The sequence below is a fragment of the Trachypithecus francoisi genome, unplaced genomic scaffold (genome assembly GCF_009764315.1).
Source record: "Trachypithecus francoisi isolate TF-2019V2 unplaced genomic scaffold, Tfra_2.0 Lachesis_group8, whole genome shotgun sequence".
Taxonomy (NCBI): domain Eukaryota; kingdom Metazoa; phylum Chordata; class Mammalia; order Primates; family Cercopithecidae; genus Trachypithecus; species Trachypithecus francoisi.
Window position 1 is genome coordinate 44,940,211 of NW_022681473.1, and position 17,381 is coordinate 44,957,591.

General features: G+C 45.9%; 1 protein-coding gene across 10 annotated transcripts in view; it reads right to left on the bottom strand.

Annotated features, from left to right (window-relative positions):
* The window catches only part of NAV2 (neuron navigator 2), a 416,403-nt gene that overhangs the window by 16,563 nt on the left and 382,459 nt on the right, over positions 1 to 17,381 (bottom strand). For all 10 annotated transcript variants that reach the window (XM_033208089.1, XM_033208086.1, XM_033208095.1 and 7 more), the window contains 8 exons: positions 13,845 to 13,998; positions 12,507 to 12,669; positions 11,672 to 11,772; positions 9,162 to 9,257; positions 7,178 to 7,346; positions 3,446 to 3,681; positions 1,174 to 1,328; positions 860 to 931 (listed from right to left, as the gene is read on the bottom strand). In XM_033208089.1, the coding sequence (XP_033063980.1) occupies positions 860 to 931; positions 1,174 to 1,328; positions 3,446 to 3,681; positions 7,178 to 7,346; positions 9,162 to 9,257; positions 11,672 to 11,772; positions 12,507 to 12,669; positions 13,845 to 13,998 (1,146 nt within the window). The remainder of the gene's footprint in view (positions 1 to 859; positions 932 to 1,173; positions 1,329 to 3,445; positions 3,682 to 7,177; positions 7,347 to 9,161; positions 9,258 to 11,671; positions 11,773 to 12,506; positions 12,670 to 13,844; positions 13,999 to 17,381) is intronic.

Sequence of the window (17,381 nt, forward strand, 5' to 3'; positions counted from 1 at the left end):
GGATAGTTAGGAGAAAGCATGAACAAGACCAGGACAGCCTAAATGCAGGGTGAGCCATGCTCTCAGTGTGCTGGAGGAGTCAACATTTCTCTGGTAATTACATTCAGACCCACTTTCAATAGATCTCCCTCAGAGATGCCCGCAGAATGGCCAGTGGAAATGAGCCGGGGGTCCCAGCCCAGGAGACAGCTTCACATCCACCTCTAAGGACCCAGGCAGGAGAGGTGAAGTCAACTGAGATTCATCATATGGGGCAAGGGGTGTTTGGCGATGTCAATCAGGCAGCAGTGCAACCTAGCACAACCGAGGAGAACAGTCCTTCCCACACCCTGGCCGTGAGAGAGCGCCAGCATGGTGCTGTGGCAGTGGGGCAGGGACGACAAGCTGGCAGGGAGTCATAGCAGCTGGGACTCGAGGGCCCAGAGGCCCAGTTAGGTGGAGACATTTTAGGCAAAAGCTGCCATTGCTCATGTTCACTTGGGACAGAGAGACGTCACTGGTAACAAGAGGGCAGCAGGGTCACCTGCAGTCCCTTCCAGAGCTGCCCCTTTGACCCTGTGACAGCAGGACTCAGAGGCAGAGACTTGAGTGCAAGTTCCACTCTGCCACTGACCAGTGTGTGACCTCACCCAAGTCACTTAAGTCTCTGGGCCTCAGTTTCCCATTTGTAAACAGAGAGTGGTAAATGTAATTACTTGAGGCTGAAGTTAAAATTAAATGGATTAAGCTGAGAACAATGCTTAACAATACCTAGCGTACAATGCATACTCAACGCAGGCGTCTCTACTCACCCCTTCTTGCCTTCCCTCTTTGTGATTTCATAGGGTAACTGGACAAGGGAAAGGAAGGGAAAACTGACCTGAAGTTATGGTGAAGCTGCAGGTTGGGAGTCGAAGAGGTAGCCTGGTTCATTGTGCCAATTATGTAAGGGCTGTGGGTAAAATAAAGGAAAAGACAGCTGTGAGCTCAAGTCACACTAGAGAACAAGGTGGTCACAGAGGCCTGTGGCCCTGTGCTTCCAGGCCGGTGGACAGCTAGCTGCCTCCCCCTCCCAACCCTATGTGTGTGCACAGCTTCACTCCCACGCTGGCCCTGGGCCGCCTGTGTGCACAGTGCCCCATAAGGTGGCAGCACTCTCTCCTGGGGGCTATGAGGTCCAGAACCAGCCTTTACCATTTGTGGTACTTGCAGTTGAGCAGTCCGTTGAAGATCTCGCCCAGAGAGCTCACGTGGTGTAGGTTGTCCAGGATGATGACGAGGGGCATGTCCACAGCATTGTTCTCACTGTTGCACTGGTCAGCAAGGTTGGACAGGTACTGGCGCAATTCCTATGGTGGCCAGGAAGGCCGAAGGAGAACAAGTTGGTGAATGTACTCAGTGAAGACACACTGCTCAGGGTCTTTGCCTCACCCAGGCCAGTGGAGGTGGAAAAGCCCTTCATGATGCTGCGCTGTGAACACATTCCGGGTGCCTGCCTATTACAGGGCATTGGCTTGGTGCTCAGGGGATGCAGAATGGGCATGGGATGAGTTAGGACTGGGTCCTGCCTTCCAGTCAGTATTCACCTGGTGACTGAAAACCTTAAGCCTAGGGTAAAAGCACAGCACTGTACTCTGTATGTACGTGGCCTGAGAGCTACATACACAGAAGCCCTCTACACATCAGAGCAGCAGAGGAGCCAGACACACACTTAAGTCATGCTGAGTAGTGCTGTGGCAGACACAACACACAGCACAGGGGAGACGAGTCTACATGCACCGGGCTTGGGGAAATCCTGCTGAAAGGGCAGGCTTTGGATTTAACCTTGGAGAATGGGTGGGGCATTGGCTCAGCAGGGACTAGAACACAGCCCTGCATGCCTGGGGTAAGGGATGCATGTCAAAAATGGAAGAGGAAGAATAATGGTGCATCTGTGGAAAAGGCTGAAATGGCAAGGTAAGGAGCTGGCAGAGAACCTAGCATGGCTGCCTGCCATTACTGTCATCATAATGATAGCTGGCATCACTTAGAGCCAGGCAGGGCTTTAAGAGCCTTACACACAGGAACTTCTGTAGTCCCACAGTAACTTAGAAGGTGAGTAGTATGATTACCTCCATTTTACAGATGGAGAAGCTGAGGCATGGTACGATCAGGTGCCTGGCCTGAGAGTGCACAGTGGGTAAGCAGTGGGCATGGGTCAGACCTGGGTTCCTGCTCCAGTCAGTATCTTCACCACACTGGCCTGTCTTAGATGCGAGCCTGCTTGCTCAGGGGCTAACATCTTCTCCCTCTTCTACCAGCACCCACCCACCCTGGGCCTCCATTTTAAGTCAAAATATGACTTCTTAGCAGTAGAAAAAGCCCACCTTTTAAAGTGACTAGTTCTTTTAGTCCCTCTTCACCGTGATCTCTGGGCCCCAGGCACATGGCTCCTCATGCCTGCAGAGCCTTCACTTACTGGTCCCAGGAGAAGTTCCCTAACTCACACAAAGGCTCTCAACAGAAGGGCTCTGGGCACGTCTCCCTTGTCCTGCACCTACATCAAGTTACTTGGGGAGCTTGTAGATGGTGCAGATGCCCAGCCTCAAACAACCTAGTGAAACAGATCATCAAGCGAGGTCTGGGAACCTGTGTCTTCAAGCACACCAGGTGATCCTTAAGGCCAAGGAGTCATTTCCAATCCACCTTTGATCCTCAGGCCCCTCTGCACAGGGCCAGCTAGAGTCAATTATCCATCAGTGCTCACTAATGCATGAATGAACAGGTCTGAGAAAGCACTTTCCAACTCTCAGCTGGGACCAGGTCGGGCTCCATTCAAACTGGTTTCCATTGCTCACTGTGAAGCAGGATCCAACCTATTTGCTGGCCACAGGGCTCTAGAGTCCAAGACTTTGACTCGAGCTTCAGTTCTACCACTTAGTACCATCTGAGCGGTCTTAGGCACAGGACCAATCTACTTTAAGCCTCTGTTTCCTTCTCTGCAAAATGGGGATGGTGACAACTACTCCCTTGAAGGTATTGCTGTGAGAAGGTGTTTGCTGGCGATGGGGCAAGCAGTCCATAAATGTGGGTTTCTATCGTTTTTATTATTGTTATTTTTGTTAATGGTGTTGTCATTATTGTTCCAAAAATATTTTATTTTGGAAAATCAGTAACACCCAGTACACACATGATAACTTCTTGGTAAACTGCAACAGATGTATCTTGCATAACATTAAAGAACTACCAGGACTGAGCATCATAAATGAGCTCGATCGGCTTAACCACAGATGGAACTTCCTACTGGGATGATCGGAGTGGAGCCTTCCTTTCCGCTAGCGCCCTCTGGATCTCCTTCACTGGGCTTTCTAAAACCACCCAAGGAGAGCTGATAGGAAAAGCTGTTTTCCCATCAGGCACTAGCCTGATGATATCATCAGTTTTGAAAGGGTCAAAAAATACAGCAGACTCAGAATGACCTCCTCACCTTGCTGGACTTATGGTCCACGTTAAAAGTGGCGATAACCCCGTCTGTCAACTCCCGTCCCTCTCGAAGCACCATATACTCAGACAGCCGGTTGGCCAGGTAGGTTTTCCCAGTGCCGCTGGGGCCAGAGAGAATGATCCGACGGTGCTCTATCAGGAGGGAGACGTAGCGCTGCAGGATGGGCTTGGGAATCAAGGACTCAAACACCAGTGAGTCCAGGCTGTTTTCTGCGAGCCCTGCATTTGGGAGAGACAGGAAGCATCTGAAGTCCTGTAGAAAAGGTGGCTCTCTGTGCTTGCCTAACTGGGACTGCCAAGACCTGAGGTTATTCCTTTCCTCGCAGTCGACTCACCTGAGATTCCTGCACACCCAGGGACACTGGAAGCTGACAGCAAAGTGCTGCTGCTCTAGGAAGTCACCTCCCTGTTCATCAAAGCCACGTGCTTCTGTCTCCTGTCTTGGCTAACTTCCCAGACTCAAACTCACCTTGAACATTTGGGCTCTCAGTCCCCATCTGTCCTCTGCAGAATTCATAATGCTCTGGGCTCTATTTGCCTGTCTGGATTTACTATACTTACTACACACACACACACACACACATATATATATATTTACTATACATATGCTATGTATACTATACCTATGGCATCTGCCCAAACCAAACCTGAGTCCTGTCTATCACAACCCTGAGGTTGCCTCTTCACCCTGCTCCCTCCCACATGCCAGGTACCACTGCTATCCACACTAAGACGTGCCATGAAGGCAACAGTACTTTTATCTTTAAAAGGAAGAAGAATGCAAGGCGGGATCATTTGATTCTGGAATGTGAATACTGGCAGACCTAGCCTGAAAGCCTGAAATGTTGTTAGCTGGGACTCTTGGTCCTCAACAACATCAAGTGGAAACTTATCCTTTCCCTTTCCTATCTGGGACAATGTCATCAATCAAGGTGGTTGGCTTCACAAGAGGTTATCTTTTGGATACTGTCTCTAAGAGAAGATCCATCCAAGGTTGGCTGTCCAGAACCTCAGGTCATTGTTTAAAAGCTACTCTCAAGAAACCAGCAGAATTAATGAAAAGTAAACTGAAGAGTATTTACTATTTTGTAATAGCAAATTCCTTCTACATACTCAGTCACTGCTAGCAGATACTCCCAAAGCATCTATGTGTTTGTTTCCAGCCTTCCCCCAATCACGTAACCCCTAAATGCAGTGACTCTTCCAGAATGAACATGACAAAGGCCCCCAGATACCTTATCTGCTAGGGACAAGCCTAACATTTTCCTGCTACTGAGCTTGATGTAGCGTACACTTGCTCAAACCTCAATGCAAAGTATGGGGTGTAGGGTCTCTAAATTTAATATTAATAAACACAGGAAAAAAACCACTAGAACACCCTCTCTCTCTATATATATACTGCTCTAGTTCAGTCTTCTGCCATAAACCCCACAGGGAGTGATTATTTTGCCGATGAGCTCACTTCAGGAAATGCAAAGTCGAACCCCCTTCCCCTGGTACCACTGAAGTGAATCACTGCAGCTCAGACAACTCTTTCAGCTCAAATCTTTGAGTGGTTTTTAGTGCCTTGAAGTCATAAGTTTTAAGTACTCTAGGAAAGAGAAGAGTCAGGTATCACTGAAAAATAAACCAAGCTGATCCCTTGAGGTGCTGAAACTTGATGTGTTGACTGCAGCGACGGATCAGGGTCTGCAGAGGGGTGGCACGCTCCACTAGAGGCAGGTAGTCTTGTTACTTTCTAGAGAGGCTTGGCCTGGTCTCAGCAATAGGCCATTCCTTTTACCCCTCAGTCCTTTGTAATGCTCACCTGTAAAACCAGCAAGTGAACAAGGCACGCTTGACAGGAGGGATGAAATGCTATTTGAACCCAGGACATAAAAGGCTCTCCTGAAAGGGTTCTTGTTGAGGACGATCATTCCAGTGTGTCTGGTACTCCTTCCTGCTTCCCCTCATGGTAGAACTCTTCTTTCCCATGGGGAGCTCATTCCTGGTGGTTCAAGTGGAACCAATCCAGCTCCTCCATCCACCCAAAGGGATAGGCTTGTGAGCAGGCTCAGACAAATCCTCTCCCTAGTCACAATGACCAATTCAGTGACAGGCATTTGACTTATAGTGGGCCAGAGTCATCCCTAGGAATTATCTGTTACATTTTCCCCAAAATCCCTCTTTCCTTCAGGTTCCTAAGCTAGAAGGAATTGGGCTACCAGGGGCCCTTTCATCAACCACGTGCAAAGAATTCAATAAATAAGCACAGCCGTGACCGGCAACGCTGAGGCAGGCCTTGTCCTGATTCATTGTCTGAGCACCTGGATCCAGCTGTGCTTGAGGTATGCTCCTGGATTGCCCGAGGCCATGAGCCCATACATTTCCTTTTTACTCGTAGCTACTTTTGAGTCTGTTTCTGTCACTTATAGCCCATGGGCGCTATTGTGGCATTTCACTTGCCAGCAGGAGAAGGCTGTGTGAGGCTCAAGCAGTATGTACCACTTGCCACCTGCAGAGCAAGATCTTAATTCCTGCTGATGGAAAATGGTGGGGTGCTTCTGGAAACTCTACCAAGAAATACATCTTGCGTCAAACAACTGCAAAACTGCAGTCAAGAGGAGGGCCTTTCAGGGAAGAAAGAAATGGGACAACACAAAGAATGAGCCTAGTAGAGTATTTATGAAAGTCTATACTCAGGTGATCTATAACATATAGGAAATGATGCGGTTTTACAATCAAATAAATTTGGGACAGATTGGACTAAAGTCTTTTTTTTTTTTTTTTTTGAGATGGAGTTTCACTCCTGTTGCCCAGGCTGGAGTGCAATGGCACGATCTCGGCTCACCGCAACCTCTGCCTCCCAGGTTCAAGGGATTCTCCTGCCTCGGCCTCTCTAGTAGCTGGGATTATAGATGTGTGCCACCATGCCCAGGCAATTTTTTGTATTTTTAGTAGAGACAGGGTTTCTTCATGTTGGTCAGGCTGGTCTCGAACTCCCAACCTCAGGTGATCCGCCCACCTCGGCCTCCCAAAGTGCTGGGATTACAGGCGTGAGCCACCGCGCCCAGCCTAAACAGCCTTTTTAACAGCAGGAGTTAGGACACTGAATGACAGAGCCTTTGATGTACCAGTGCACTTCTGTCCCCCAAACACAAATGGGGATAACGATGTAGTTTCCCAGAATTGCTTGGCAGTGAAGCTTTTTTTTTCCTGAGTGAACTTTGTGGGCCTAGAGTTCTAAGGAATGCACTGGCCTGGGGCTTAATATCGCTAGGTAATGAGAAACCGGAAGCTCTAGCAGCACCATGCGTGGGCACAAGCTTTAGCAGTTTCATCAGGATGCTCAGAGTGACTCCTGCAGCCTATAGCAAGTCGTGGTTTTCCCATCTGTAGAATGGGATTGCATCCAAAGCTTGCTGGCAAGAGTAATTCATCAGTATTGGTAAAGCCCTGTTGCAACAGGGTTATTAGGATTCCATCATCTCAGAGTCATAAGGCGAATGGGATCTTTTGTTAGATAATTGCAGCAATAAACTAAAATGATTTTGTTTCCTAAGGTGGTTGAAAAAGCAAAAGACGGTTCAACTTGCGTAGAGTAACTGTTGGAAGGGAGAAAAGCAGCCCACAAACATATGCACAAACAAAACTGTGGCCACAAGTGCCTCTGCCAAGTCACAAAATGAAAACTGTAATTCCTGAAAGCTCCGACCTCTGCAACCAGCTCAATTACCTTTCACAGCCACTGAGATGGTTGTGTTCTCTCCAACCAGATAGCCACAAGGAAGCAGCTCTGGTGTTTCGGAAGTGTTGCTGCGCTTGATTTCTCCAATGCTGTAGCCAAGAACACTGTCTGAATTCAGCCCTAGCTGACTCACTGGGTCGACATGAATGATGTATTCCTGGAAAAAATAAAAAATAAAGACTCTATCAAAGATGTGGCTAAAATCTGCCCATGACTCATGTTTTCATTGGGTGATTTATGATCATCTTCTCTTCTTTCTCAGATGTCTGAGTTGAAATTGAGCTGTGGGATGAGGGGGAGAAGAACTGACTTTCTAAGGCGATAATGCCCAAGTACCACAGGCCTCTTAAAATACAGATTTATTTGGTTAGGAGTGGAAAAAACAAAAAAACAAAAAAAAACCCTAACAAGGTTGTGAACGTTTAGTCTGGATGAACCAAGCACGGAAAAGCCAGGCTGCTTTTCCTAAGTTCGACTGAAATCTTGAAGACATCAGGGCCTGTGAATGGTGCTGGAAAATTCACGAAAAAGTAATTTTGACAGGAAATCTCTCTTCCATTCCCTTCTTTTGGCTCAAAGATCATACAAAGAGATTAAAATGCAGGCTGCTCGCAAAAATCAGCTCTAGATCTTTGAGAAGGAAAATGTGTGTTTAATTTGGAAAGTGTTCCCTCTTAGTTGAGTGAACAAAAGGTTTTAGGTTAGTAAATGTAGAACTAAGGTCCATGTACTAGGAGGTGACTGCACGACGACTTCGGTGGAATCCCAGTAATAGGCCTTACATGGTCTCATTTCCTCACTTACTATGATGCCAATGTGCCTCTTTTCAGCCCAGACTGGTATTCTAATCCAAGGATGTCCCAACTGCCCATCACCAGAGGTATGTTTTTGGCCTAGGTAGGAGAATCGGTCCATCCTAAGCCATTCATACATCTTCTCTGGTCTCATTTCTACAGGCTGGCTTACCAGGATGGGGAACAATCTCCAGTCAAAAACCAGAATTTTCTCTGTATGAGGCTACTTGGATCTAGCTATTAGAAAGAAACTACAGTGTACTATTAGGCTGTTGCAAAAGTAACTATGTTGGTGCAATCACTTTTGCATCAATGTAATAGTTAAGTTAGGAGTTGAAGTCAGACCAACTAAACTAGACCAACGTGGTCTAATTCTAGATCCATGACCTTGAACAGCCCAACCTGACCTTCACTTTCTTCACCTTTAAATGGGGTAATATAAGGGGCTTGGCATAGTCTCTGGCACAAAAAACGTGGGCTATTATTACTACTCAGGGAATATGATTAATGAGCACTTATAATTGTTGACTTACTTCAGGACAATAGAAAAAATGTACCAAAAGCTTCCTTCAAATCACCATGTGTTTCAAGGTTCACCTTGGTACTCATTAGTTATTTATCCTGTGGCAAACACCCAATCTAATGATGTGATTAAAAAGAATAGAGGAATAAGTATGGCAACATCCTTGAGCCTGGCCATCGATCAGACATTAATGTCACTCATAAAACAAATCCAAGACTCTGAAGTGGTGGCACAGCATACCAGGCAAATCAGATCAAATCCCCCAAAATGAAGGCTAGAAATCTGATGTCCAAGCCCTGGCCACAGATTACATACTCCAAAACATATGTCCTAAGACACAATTCTAAGGTGAAAAGAGAGTTGAACATTAGCAATTCACTGTGAGAGGATCAAAGAGTTGCTTAAATCACACTCACTAGCTGGCTCACCACTGTAAAGGACAGATGGAAAGAATTTGGCCCATCACCAGTCTGTACTTACCATCATCCTTCCATTCCCTTGAGGGCCACGGAACAAGTTCCAGCAACATAAAGATGTAGGGAAGGGCACAGGTCTGAGAAATGGCCAAGCTCAAGACATCAACCTCTCTTTGCCTCCCCAGGCCCGGATGCCCGTGTTAGGTATTTTGCTGTAGCCGCCATCTTGAAACACTTACTTTGAACAGCCGTCTAACCACCCCATCGAGCACATCCCACTTCGTCTTGCCACTAACTCCAATGCAGCCAATAAGAAAGAGGTGTGGTCTGGAATCCTAAGGGTAAGGAAATGTACACAGGTGAAAACCAGGTGGATCTTTTCTGACTCAGTTCAGCAGAGGACTCAGGTTGCCTTAGAACTCCGCCAATGGTTTGAGAGGGGAATAAAAGTCCTATTTGTATTAATACCAGGTATAACTTAGGTGGAAGTAATAGTCTTAATACCTTTCCCTGCTTTACTGCTAAAACAGCAGACCAAGAGTCAGGAAGAGAGGATTTCCTCTCTGGAATATGGAACCTTCTGCTAAGTAAATGTGTCAGACAGGGCATAAATCACATATTCCTCTTCCGGAACTCTCCACACCTGTCTAACATCTCTGTCTTTTCAAACCTTGCTTACAAACTCACCTCTTCCAGGAAGACTTCAGTGATTAACCCCATCAGGCTCAGAGCTTAAACTGCTTCGGCAATTCTGTACATAACTTTTAGGTATTTCTGTCTTATTTTTGCACATCAAGTTTATCTCCTTACTAGATCTTAAACATTGTCAGGACAAAATGTGTTTCTATTTTTTCTTCTTTCTTGTTTTTAAATAACATTTACTGTTTTTCTTCTTGTTAAAACTCAAAACGTGCAACTCAGAAAACTAATCAAACTCCGGGAAGAATACTCTCAAAACAATATTTTTCTAACTCTTTTGCACCTCTGTTCACAGGGCTTTGCATAGTGGCAGCTAATCAGATCACACTGATAAAAGAAAAGCTGATAGAACATGCCATTCTATTGGGTTTTAAATACCTTACATGCTCATAAGGACATAGAGTCAGGAGTGTGGTTGGGCAGGGGTAGGGGAGGTGACATATGGCAGCTAAGCAAAATCAGCAGAGAAAAGAGCACCAGTCTTGCAGTGAGATGATCTGACCCAACCACTTGTCCCTGGCCTCAAATAAGTAACGCTTGGGGTCTTGGGTTTCTTAATTATATAATAAGGATAATAATCCCTGGTCAACCAACCTCACCTGGATGCTGGAGTGATGCAGAATAATATAACTTTTGAAGGTGATTTGTAAACTTTTGTAAAATGTATGTTCTATCTGTTCATATTGACAATCACTAGAATAAACAGTCCACAAGGTATACCTGCATTTACTGTAAGAATGAGTGTCTCAGCAGGGCATGGTGGTTCACGCCTGTAATCCCAGCACTTTGGGAGGCCGAGGCGGGTGGATCACAAGGTCAGGAGTTCGAGACCAGCCTGGCCAATATGGTGAAACCCCGTCTCTACTAAAAATACAAAAAAAACTAGCTGGGTGTGGTGGTGGGCACCTGTAGTCCCAGCTACTCGAGAGGCTGAGGCAGAAGAATCACTTGAACCCAGGAGGCGGAGGCTGCAGTGAGCCAAGATCACACCACTGCATTCTAGGTGACAGAGCAAGACTCTGTCTCCAAAAAAAAAAAAAAAGAATGAGTTTCTCCTGATAGTCCATCACTCCACGAGCTACGTTTTGAAAATGGAACGATCTATTGTATCTTTCAAGGCTAGATGACACTAATGGAAGTGCCAAATTCCTGAGCTCACCCCCTATCGTGAGGCTAGCAAGCCAGCCACAAAGTGGAATCCCCTAAGAAAGGTCTGGCTGTACCTGCTTTGTTCTGCGGGTTCGCTAGCTGTCTGAAACTACAATAGCATGTTGGCTAGAAATACTAAGAAATAACAAACAAAAAACTCAAGGGAACTCAATGGTGACTCATGAGGCCTTTCCACATTTATTCGAGAAATAGTCATTCAAAGCATCACTGGGTTTTAATCATTGGCTAAAATTCAACTTTCAATGTCAACTCTAGCCTCCACCCCAAAATAGTCTCTGGCAGTGGTATAGACTCTGGAAGTTCCTAGACTTTGGAAGTGAACAGAAACCATACTAGGAAAACTCAGATTCTCCAGCCTTGGTGAGTCAGGATGCCCCACCAGCTCTATCTTCGGTCACCTGCAAGCTCCCAGGGCTTGGCATCTCCATCTCTTGATGTCTACCAAGATGTCTACTCTTGATGACTGATGACGGATAAAACTGGTGCTCTTGGTCTGCTGCATGTGGTCAGCTTATTTCTGTACCTTACATGCTATATGTGCATAGCTGCCTCTGAAGTGCTTTGGGAATATATTACATTCAGAAAGGCCTTTTCCAATGGATGTTAGCGTTTAGTTAATTACATGAAAGTGAAACGTGGGACCATTTTTAGTATTCTTTATTAGACTTTCAAGCATACGAGAAAGGGAAATGCCATTCGCACACTTTACTTGTATCAAAATGCTGCAAGGGATTAATTATGGTTAGTTAAGAGAAGCGTTAGTAGTATTTCCAAATCACCTTAGGCTCTGAGGTGATACAGGTTTTACAATTAGATCACTAAGCTAGGTAGTTCTACCTGGGGGAGGGACAGGCAGAGCAGGGAAAGGGATCCAACTAACCTCCTTCCACTTCATTTCCTCCTGAAAGCTGACAACTATCTTAACATGCCTGCCTCCTTCCTTCCGAGCCGAGCATTCACCAGTGTCATCCAGCAACATGTCTGCGAATGGAAAACATCAACAGCCTTAGGCACATGGGGACAGCAAAGCCAGCTTCCTGACACCCCCGCTGCTGGTTGGCACAGCAGTGGGACAAACAGGTGTCAGGGTGCAGGGGGTGGGTGGGGGGTAGGGGAAGAGGAGAGGGCAAAATGGAGAATGCAGTCACAGAAACCAATGGTGGACCAACCAAGGAACCAGCAGGCTGACAATGCACCTTGCCGGATGGAAGTGCGAGGGAGAGACTCAACCAAAACAACAGCAACAGCAGCATCATGGATACAAAATAAAAGCATCAGCCTTAATATGCTTACAAAGAAAACCTAGATTGTGTTCACTGATGGTTGCGCCAGCCTAGAATCCATCCTGAAGACAGGAAGATCATAGACCAAGCCACTGCCCCGACTGGGACCTGCTACTATGGGGTTTGTGTACAGCATTCAGCTTGCAGGTCAGCCTCTTAAAATGGATCAAACAGAACTCAGCATGGTGGGCGAGGGTATCCAAGCTCAGGGCTTGGAGAATTTGGGGTGCTGGAGCAAAGCATGAGAGCAGTCTAACGGCTGGGCTCATGTTGGTAGCAGACTCACACCCAGACACATACACACCCCAAGTGCACACACGCCTGTTGCCTCTCCGTTTGATCTGTTGGTCTGCTTATTTTGGGGCTCTCACTTAGAGATCAGGGTGCCAGCTCTAGGTCCAGTCCTGCCCCCAAACCCTGTAGGCCACTCACCCAGGCTGGTTGACTCAGTGAGGTTCAAGCTGTGCTGGGAGAGGCCCATGGACTGCCTTGGGGAGGCAGAGATGGACACTTGGGAAGGAGCCCGGCTGCAGCCACTGCCTTGAGACTCTGACTTCAGCCGATCATTCTCGGCTTTCAGCTTCTCTATTTCACTCTGCAAAGAGTAATGGAGAAGCTCACTTAGTAAGCGGAAGTAATGTGAACAAGATTTTTCTGAAGGAAGGATCTGCAAGTTCCCTGCAGAAACCAGGCTGGCCTCCCACCCAAGGCGAACAACACCCTCAGAGAGATTCAGCAGTGTTTGCTGCCCCTGCTGTAGACACAAGACATGCTGGCAGGGGAGGTCCATCCACTCAGAGAACAGGCCTTTGAAAAGACCTCTGAAATGCTTCCCAGAGTCTGCTGCTTGAGGGTTAAGTGAAAAAGAGTCTTATGATCTAAGAGGTTTGTGCAACTCTGGCTTTTACAGGCTTCTTTCCTGCAGGACTTCTCAGAACGTTTAATGAGTTCCTCTACGCCATGAATCGAACAGAGGCACATGGTGTGCAGAATTTTCCAAACGTATTTGATCAAGGAGTTCTCCTTTCATAGAGCTTCTCACAGAATGAGTGTTTCAGGGAACCTCCTTTGGGAAAACTGACTCCATTAAGGTCCTGGCAGACTCCAGAGGTATCTTTCAGTCTATGAATATTCATGAAGAACCTACAATGTGCAAGGTATTGGTGCTATGTCCAGAGAAAGGTATGCAAAAAGCCCAGAAGACCCAAAGGTCTTCACTCCATGGCAGAAGGTGGGAGGGGCTGTAAGAACAAATCTACAAGAAGATTCAGATGAGGGCACTAACTCTCCGGCTGCAAGACTTGGACAGGCATCAGGCCGAGCATTAAGAGAAGGGTCTAACTTGGACGTGCAGAGGAATATTCCCAGTGGAGAGAACGATATGAAAGAGAGATGCAAAGATGGCAGTCAGCGACTCCATCTGGTTGGTGAGTAGATTCTGGGAAGAGGAGCTGGGGAGGGTGGTGTGGATTAACAGTGGAAAGGACCCTGTAGAAGGCCTTGAAGGCCAGGTGAAGAAAACTGCACCACATGCCATAGGCACCAGAGGAGTCACTAAAAGTATTATGTAAAGGAAGGGCACGGGTACTCTTATTCTTCCAAAAGATTGGTCTTTGAGCAATGTGTGGGAGGGACTGAAAAGAGATAGAGGCTGGGAAAGCGAGGGCTGCCACCAGATTCTGATGTAGCCCTTAGGGCTTAGTGGAGAGCAGCCTCTGGGAGCTCCTTCATAGACAGCCTTGAGCTCAGCCCATGCTCCTGGGCTCTCACCTGCATCCTGTTCATGGCCTCCCGGAGCTGGTCCAGCTGGTGGGCAGAACTGAGAGCTTCTAAGCGGATGTCCGTCAGCTTCATCTCCTTGTCTCTCAACTCATTTCGGAGCTGCATGACGGTCTCAGCTTCACTATCCATGCATTCTGAAATCCTAGGGAAAGAGGAATGTTACTGATGAAAGCAGCTCCTTTTAGTCCCCTACTGACCACTGGTCCACGTCAATCATCAGGTTTGTTTAGCGCTGACTATGAATAACCAGCTGCCTGGTGCTTCCTGGAGGTGATAATACCAAAAACACCTGAAAACAGATTTTATTCCTTCTCTACATTCTTTTTTTTTTTCTTCTTTAAATTGGTTTATTTAGATCACTGATGTTTAAAATCATTGCTAATATAGTTGGATTAACATTTACCGTATTGTTTTGAATTTGTTGTCCTTTTTCTTTGTTCCTATTTTTTTCTTTCACTCTTTTCCTGCCTCTTGCGGTTTCACTTTTTAAATTTTATTTTCATTTTTTTTTAGAGACAAGATTTCATTCTCTACATTCTTTCTTTGCCGAGCTCGGGCAATCAGAATGGCTTTGGTGTGCCTTTCAGCAAAATTCCAGTAATACAGGGAGAAGCAGGAGCTGGCGAAAGGGAGTAGTAACCTTCCAGTTTGATAACCCCCTCCCCCACCATGTGTACACAGCTGAGCTTCCATGACACCACGTGCCCTTGAGTTCCAAACTGACTCAGAGAAGCAGGGTCAGCTATCTGTTTTAAAGATTAGAAATTCCTTTGTTAAACAACTGAGGGGTGATTTTTATTTGCCAAAATGGGGATGAAACCTAAAGATATGCATGGAAGGTGTTAATCTGTTCCTGATCACATTCTGAAAACTCACTCCCCTAAAAATATCTAGACAGATCAACCTTTTTTAGTTCCCTCAGCCCCCACACTGCTTAACACACTCAGGGCAAGAAGGGAAACCTCTTCAGGGAGTTAGAGAACAGACGGGATGGTGTGATATGCAAGCCAAAGTTGTATCTGAAAACTCTGCAACAGCCTGGCTAATTGTCTTCTTTGCTGCACACCAGGTCAAGGTCACCAGGGGACCCTGTTGAGTTCCTCTTTCTGAAGAGGTGGTTCTTCTAGGCTAGGCTCCTTAATTACTTTGGTTTGCTCTCCAAACACCTGGCAAATCAGCACAAAGTAGAAGATCATAAAAGTCATGATGAATTGCAATGTTAAGAAAGATAGTTCTCTTAAAAAAATAGTTCTGTGAGTTTCATAGATCTTAGCATCTGGGTTACTGGGTGATCCAGAATAGAAAGCTCTGACATTTCTTGGACTGAAGACAGAAAAACAACCCCAAACACCCGCATTCTCAAGTTCATAAAGTTACAAAGCTGAAGCCGATTATGTCTAAAGGAGATGATGAGCATGTGGTCTCTGCAGAAATAAATGATCACACGAGTCTGCTCTCCAAGACCCAAGCGATGGGTTTGGGGCCAAACAAAACCTGACCTGTAAAACTGGGTGAGGGTGTGGAACTTTTATTTCCCAAAGGAAAATGATTTATAAAATTGTTAAAAGAGATGAAATTATATTTCAGGGGCAGAAAGAACTGGAAGAAAAATTTAACACTTGAATAGTCAAATGTTTTTGCTGCTCTTTTCTTGACCTAAACCTGAACTCTTTGGATTTGAGAGACACAGTAAAACCACCTTACGTTTTTAAAAGTTACCAGTCACCAAGGAAGATTCTTAGCTTCAAAATCTAATTCGAAAGAACTCCTGAAAATGATCTAATTATTTCCATCTCACACTTTTGAGAGACTGAAGCCAATAGATTTAGGACTAAAAGGGTGAGAGAGAAATGTCTTTAGAATTTGCAACATCCTTTCTTTCTCAGCTCTCTGTACTTTGAATAGACTGTGGTTTGTGAGGTTTACTGATCGAACCATGGTTTTTTTCCTTTCTTTTTTTTTTCTTTGGTTTGGGAGGTTTGCAGGAGGAGCTTGCAAAAACTGGTTCTATCTTGAGAAGACTGTTTCTTGGTTTAAATGGAGTGTAAAGTCTGAACAAAATTCCACTGCTATCTCCTGTCTTAGCCAAATCATGTCCTACACAGATCTTGAAGGCTCAGATTCACTGCAGAGAACAGTCTGTTCTGGCTGACACCATGTGAGGCTGGTCTGTCCAGCAGTACACGACAAGGCACCTTGCTCAAGTCATCTTCACCTGATCTGCACCCTTTTCCCAGAAAGCGCTCAGCAGGAGAGAAAATACCTTCTTGGCACTCACTTTGTGGAACATATCACATGGGTTACTTTGCAGAGCTTGGCTCAAACCCTTGACTATACAAAGGGTAGCAAAATGAAATGAAGAAAGTCTGTGTTGGGAGGACTTTGTCCCCCTATGCTCCTCCAGAATCAACCAGCTCTCAGAAACACACAATGATGAGGCCTCATGAGATGTCCTATAATGTAGACATGATGTTGAAAACACATTCTTGGCCGGGCGTGGTGACTCATGCCTATAATCCTAGCACTTTGGGAGGCTGAGGCAGGTGGATCACCTGAGGTCAGGAGTTCAAGACAAGCCTGGCCAACATGGTGAAACCCTGTCTCTACTAAAAATACACAAATTAGCTGGGTGGTGTAGCTGTGGTGGCGTGCATTTGTAATCCCAGCTACTTGGGAGGCTGAGGCAGGAGAATTGCTTGAACTTGAGGGGTGGAGGTTGCAGTGAGTGAGCCAAGATTGCACCACTGCACTCCAGCCTGGGAGGCAAGAGCGAAACTCTGTCTCAAAAAAAAAAAAAAAAAAAGAAAAGAAAACACATTCTTTTGCAGCAGCCTTAACTAAGCTTTAGTCCCTAATCCTAATGCCCAAGACAGAGCCTTTTCCCCTAGTTCCTTCCCTGACTAGACGTAGGCTATATCACTGATAATTTCATTTCACTTAACATGTTACCTCTGCTTGGCTGCCGGCTCCTCGGGGACCAGAGTTATTCTCTGCATCATTTCTGGCATCTGATCACATTGACATAATGGGTACCTAACAAATGCTTATGGAATACCTCAACAAATGGGCTAGGCATTTGAAGTATATTATTCCATTTCCTTTGTACATTACTCACTCCATGAAGAGGTACTGTAATTATCTCCAGTTTTAAAATGGGGAGGCAGAGACATGGAGACAAACAGGTCCAAGACTGCACTATTTAAAAATGATAGAGGCAGGTTCAAACCTGGCAGGCCTGCTTAGCTCTAGAGCCTGTGTTCCTGAACTATACCCACTAGGCACTCAATACATGCTTGTCCACTTCATAAACTGCTTACTGAAGCAATCTCATGTGTGTTTTTTCCTACTCAGTCCCTTAACTGTGATTCAAGCCTTTCTCCACTGTCTTGTCCACAGTCAGGGCTGGTGGCATACCTAATTTTAAAATGCCTCGAGTGTGGGAAAACGTTGCCTTACCACAACTACCATTCCTTTCGCCCACAGATTGGGGAATTTCCTAAGCCCAACTCCTCTGCCTTTGGTTTT